Source organism: Arachis duranensis, chromosome 5, assembly GCF_000817695.3.
Source record: "Arachis duranensis cultivar V14167 chromosome 5, aradu.V14167.gnm2.J7QH, whole genome shotgun sequence".
Classification (NCBI taxonomy): Eukaryota; Viridiplantae; Streptophyta; class Magnoliopsida; order Fabales; family Fabaceae; genus Arachis; species Arachis duranensis.
In genome coordinates this window covers 1020127-1024210 of record NC_029776.3, presented here as the reverse complement: position 1 = coordinate 1024210, position 4084 = coordinate 1020127, and the positions used below count along the sequence as shown (strand labels likewise).

The window sequence follows — 4084 nt, the reverse complement described above, 5'->3', positions numbered from 1 at the left end:
CTACTTCAAATGCTGGTATTGCTTCTGTGGCTGAATTTTATTTCAAGGACATCTTTTCCTCCACTTGTCATGAGAACCCTGAACCTCTGTTTACTGATTTTGAACTTAAGGTTACAGCTCACATGAACTGTAGGCTTCAAGGACCAGTGATTATGGAGGAAGTGAAACGTGCAACATTTAGCATTCATCCTCAAAGTGCTCCAGGAGATGATGGTATGACAGCAAAATTTTTTCAAAGCTTCTGGAACATACTTAGTGGTGATGTGTTTCGAGCAGTTAAGAGCTTCTTTTCTGGGGGCAGAATCTTGAAGGGTTTTAACCACACTCAGATCTGTCTTATTCCCAAGATTTCTGATGCTAAAGATATGACTCAGGTAAGACCAATAAGCCTATCTTCAGTCTTTTACAAGATTATCTCCAAAGTATTTGTACATAGGCTTCAGAGTATGATGAATAGACTAATTAGCCCTACGCAGAGTGCTTTTATTAAAGGCAGATTAATCTCTGATAATATCCTAATCTGCTCACGAGTGTATGCATACTTGAAGAACAAAAAAAGGGGTCTCGAAAATGAAATGGCGCTAAAATTAGATATGAGTAAGGCATATGATAGGGTGGAATGACACTTTCTTTGGTTTATATTGGAGAAGTTTGGTTTTGACTCCCGGTGGATCATGTGGATTCGAGAATTAGTGACAACTGTTTCTTATTCTGTTATTGTGGAAGGACAACCTTATGGTTTCTTCAAACCAAATAGAGGTATTCGACAAGGAGATCCTCTATTCCCCTATCTTTTTCTTTTTTGTGCAAAAGGTCTCTCCTTCTTGCTACACAAGGCAAAACAAAATAGACTAATTCAGGGTCTTCAGATACATAGGCGATGTCCCAAGGTCAACCACCTCCTGCTTGCTGATGATTCCATTTTATTCTGTAAGACTAATCCTGAAGCATGTTCAAATATCCTGCATTTATTGAATTCTTATGAAAGCATCAGTGGCCAGAGGGTAAATCTTAATAAATCTGTTGTATTCTTTAGCCACAACACTCCGTCCACTACTCGTACACTACTGGCTAACTCTATGAATATTAATGATATTGGGGCTCAGGATAAATACCTTGGTTTGCCTTCTACAGTCTCTAAATCGAAAAAGGCTTCTTTTAGTATGATCAAAGAAAAGGTTCGGAAAAGAATCCAAGGGTGGAAGCGCAATCTTCTTTCGTCAGGTGGTAGACACATATTGCTTAAGGCAGTGGGAGAAGCTATTCCTATTTATACATTGTCTTGCTTCAAGTTGCCTGATGGTTTAATTTCGGAAATTCACTCTCTACTTTCTCAGTTCTGGTGGGGACAAAAAGGTTCTGAAAGGAGGATGGCTTGAATTAGCTGGGACACTTTGACTCGCCCACGAAAAGAAGGAGGCCTTGGATTTAAAGATCTCAGAATCCAAAATCTGGCGCTTTTAGGCAAACAGTTTTGGCGACTTGTAACACAGCCTACTTCCTTATTATCCAAAATCCTAAGAGGTAAATACTTTAGCAATGGTAATGCTATAACGGCAGAAATTGGAGTCTTACCTTCTTGGGGATGGAGGAGCATACTGGAAGGCCGAAAGATTGTTGAAAAAGGTCTTAATTGGGCTGTGGGTACTGGTGAGGATATCCGAACCTTTGAGGATCCTTGGCTGCCTCCTCCGTATCCTTTAATGATTTATGACATGCCAAATAGACAGGCTATTTCTGAGTTGTTTCCAAGAGTTAAAGATCTAATTACTGAAGTTAGAAATTGGAATCAGAATCTCATTCAAGAACTATTTCCCCAAGACGTTGCAAATAAGATTTTGTCAGTTCAAATTCAGCAGAGTAGGGACAAATTGCAATGGGATTTGAACAAATCCAAACAATATAATACAGCTTCAGGTTACAGAATTGGCTATTTATTTTATCATCCGCCTCTGGAGCTTTGCCCTAATTATATGCAACAGAAAAAGCCGTGGATTGATCTATGAAAGTTGAACTTGCCACACAAAATTAAGCTATTTATTTGGAAATCTCTCCATGGCCGACTTCCGGTGCTTGCTCAGATTCATCACCGCATCCCATCTATATCACCAATATGCCCTTGCTGTCATGAAGCAACGGAAACAGTCACTCATTGTTTGATCGATTGCTCTAGAATTAAAGACGTATGGTCTCAGAGTTATCTTCGTGACTGTCTTCCCCCTCAGAGTTCTAACGACTTTTGGACATGGTGGACTGCATCAACAGAGATACTTAACCCGTTGAAAAATGCTGACCGTAATCCTCAATTGCTTGCCATCATTTGCTGGAACTGCTGGAAAGCTCGCAACCAGTTGATTTTTGAAGGTTCTACTTCTATGCCGTCTGCCATTCTAGCAAGCTCTGTCAAGTTGCTCCGTGAAATCCAAAGAACTCCCAGTTTAGGTCGTCATCTCCATGAGACAAGCTCTTAGGTGCATTCAATTTGATTTATCATTATTTCTTCTTTAAGATTTTTCTTCGTTTTTCGACCACGCACCGTTGGATGAATACCTTCAGTGTAGTGTTTTTGAGAAATCCCCACCTTTTATTATGCTGTCCTGCTTTTGGACACCTTTCTATTTTATTTTTTAATAATTAATGAAATATAACCTATTATCTTTGAAAAAAAAAATAAATTCTGCACATGAATATAGATGGAAAAGTCTAGGGGCCAGCAATTTTATCAAATTCTGGCCAGCATGTAACCATCAAAGAAGAGTGAGCCATTGGATGAAATCTCGCATTAATCTCACACCATTAAAAGCCTCATTAATGACTATTTGATGGCTATAAATCCCAAAAGTTGCTGCCCCTAGCATTCCTCAACATAGATAGGGGAAAACGAAATGAAGAACAATAATCCATCAAATCACGATAATTTGAGGTTATAATATATCTTTTAATCTTAAGAAATAAAATTTTACAATCTCTAATGTATATATAGTTAAACTTCATTCTTTTCTTAAAAATACATAATACCATATAAAATTATATGAATAGAGAAGAAAAGAATATGGTTTAGATATCTGGAAGAAAAAGTTATTTTGTCTAAGTTATAGACAACTATTTCCAGCTGATATGTGCAGTGCGGTTTTCCAGGAAAGGTGGGCTTTCTTAGTGTATGTTTGAACTTTGAATTTGAAGTGAATAATGCAGTTCACTAGAATTGAATTTCGGGTGCAAGCTGATGTCACCTTTTACTACCATCATTCTCATCCTTAGCTGTTTCTTTCTTTGAATCAGGCCATATATATGTCTTGTCTTAAATACTTTATTCTCGTATAAATATTTACTTATATACTTCTATTACTTAATAGGTCAATAAAACAAATACTTTTTATATTACGTATATATTAAAAATAAATTAAATAATTTATATTTATACATAAATATATAATAACTCATTTTTGTAGCTATAGCTGAGCATGAATAATTTGATATGGTTGACCGGAGCAATATTTTGAATAGAATAAGAGTAAGTGTTGAGTAATTTAGGGGTGTGAGTCCAAAACAATTAACATGGATGGATTTGGTTTGGCACGCAGAGAAGTTGGATGAAGCAAATGGTTAGTAGTGTGCTTTGATGTTGATAGTCAACTCTGCAGAGAATGAATACGCGGTTTTGGAGTCTTACGTAGTTACATGATTCCTATATATATGGCCCATTTGATTCTTTGAAAAATCACTTCGGAGTGTGAGTAAACACTTTCCAATATGAAAACTTCAAAGATTGTGAATATTGTTTTGTTTGGGTTATTGGGTGTGGCAGTGTATTCCTGTGCTGCCAGAACTCTCCTCGAGAAAGAGGTTAGCGTTGACACTTTAGACGACAATGGCGTTGGTGGTGTCGCTTATGCTGCTGTAGGACGAGGCTATGGGGGTGGTGAAGGTGGTGGAGGTGGCTATGGAGGAGTAGGAGGAGGATATGGCAAAGGTGGAGGATATGGAGAAGGGGGTGCTGCCGGGGGAGGGAGTGGTGGTGGTGGTGGTGGAGGCAGTGGTGGCGGTGGAGGGGGTGCTCAAGGTGGTGGTTATGGAGGAGGAT

The 4084-nt window shown here is 38.3% G+C and overlaps 1 protein-coding gene across 1 annotated transcript in view; it reads left to right on the top strand.

Moving 5' to 3' along the window:
• LOC107487020 (uncharacterized) overlaps positions 1-4084 on the top strand; it is an 8434-nt gene that overhangs the window by 871 nt on the left and 3479 nt on the right. The window contains exons 2-6 of the mRNA XM_016107600.1: positions 134-374; positions 651-759; positions 814-1356; positions 1465-1917; positions 3809-4063. Of these exons, the coding sequence (XP_015963086.1) occupies positions 134-374; positions 651-759; positions 814-1356; positions 1465-1917; positions 3809-4063 (1601 nt within the window). The remainder of the gene's footprint in view (positions 1-133; positions 375-650; positions 760-813; positions 1357-1464; positions 1918-3808; positions 4064-4084) is intronic.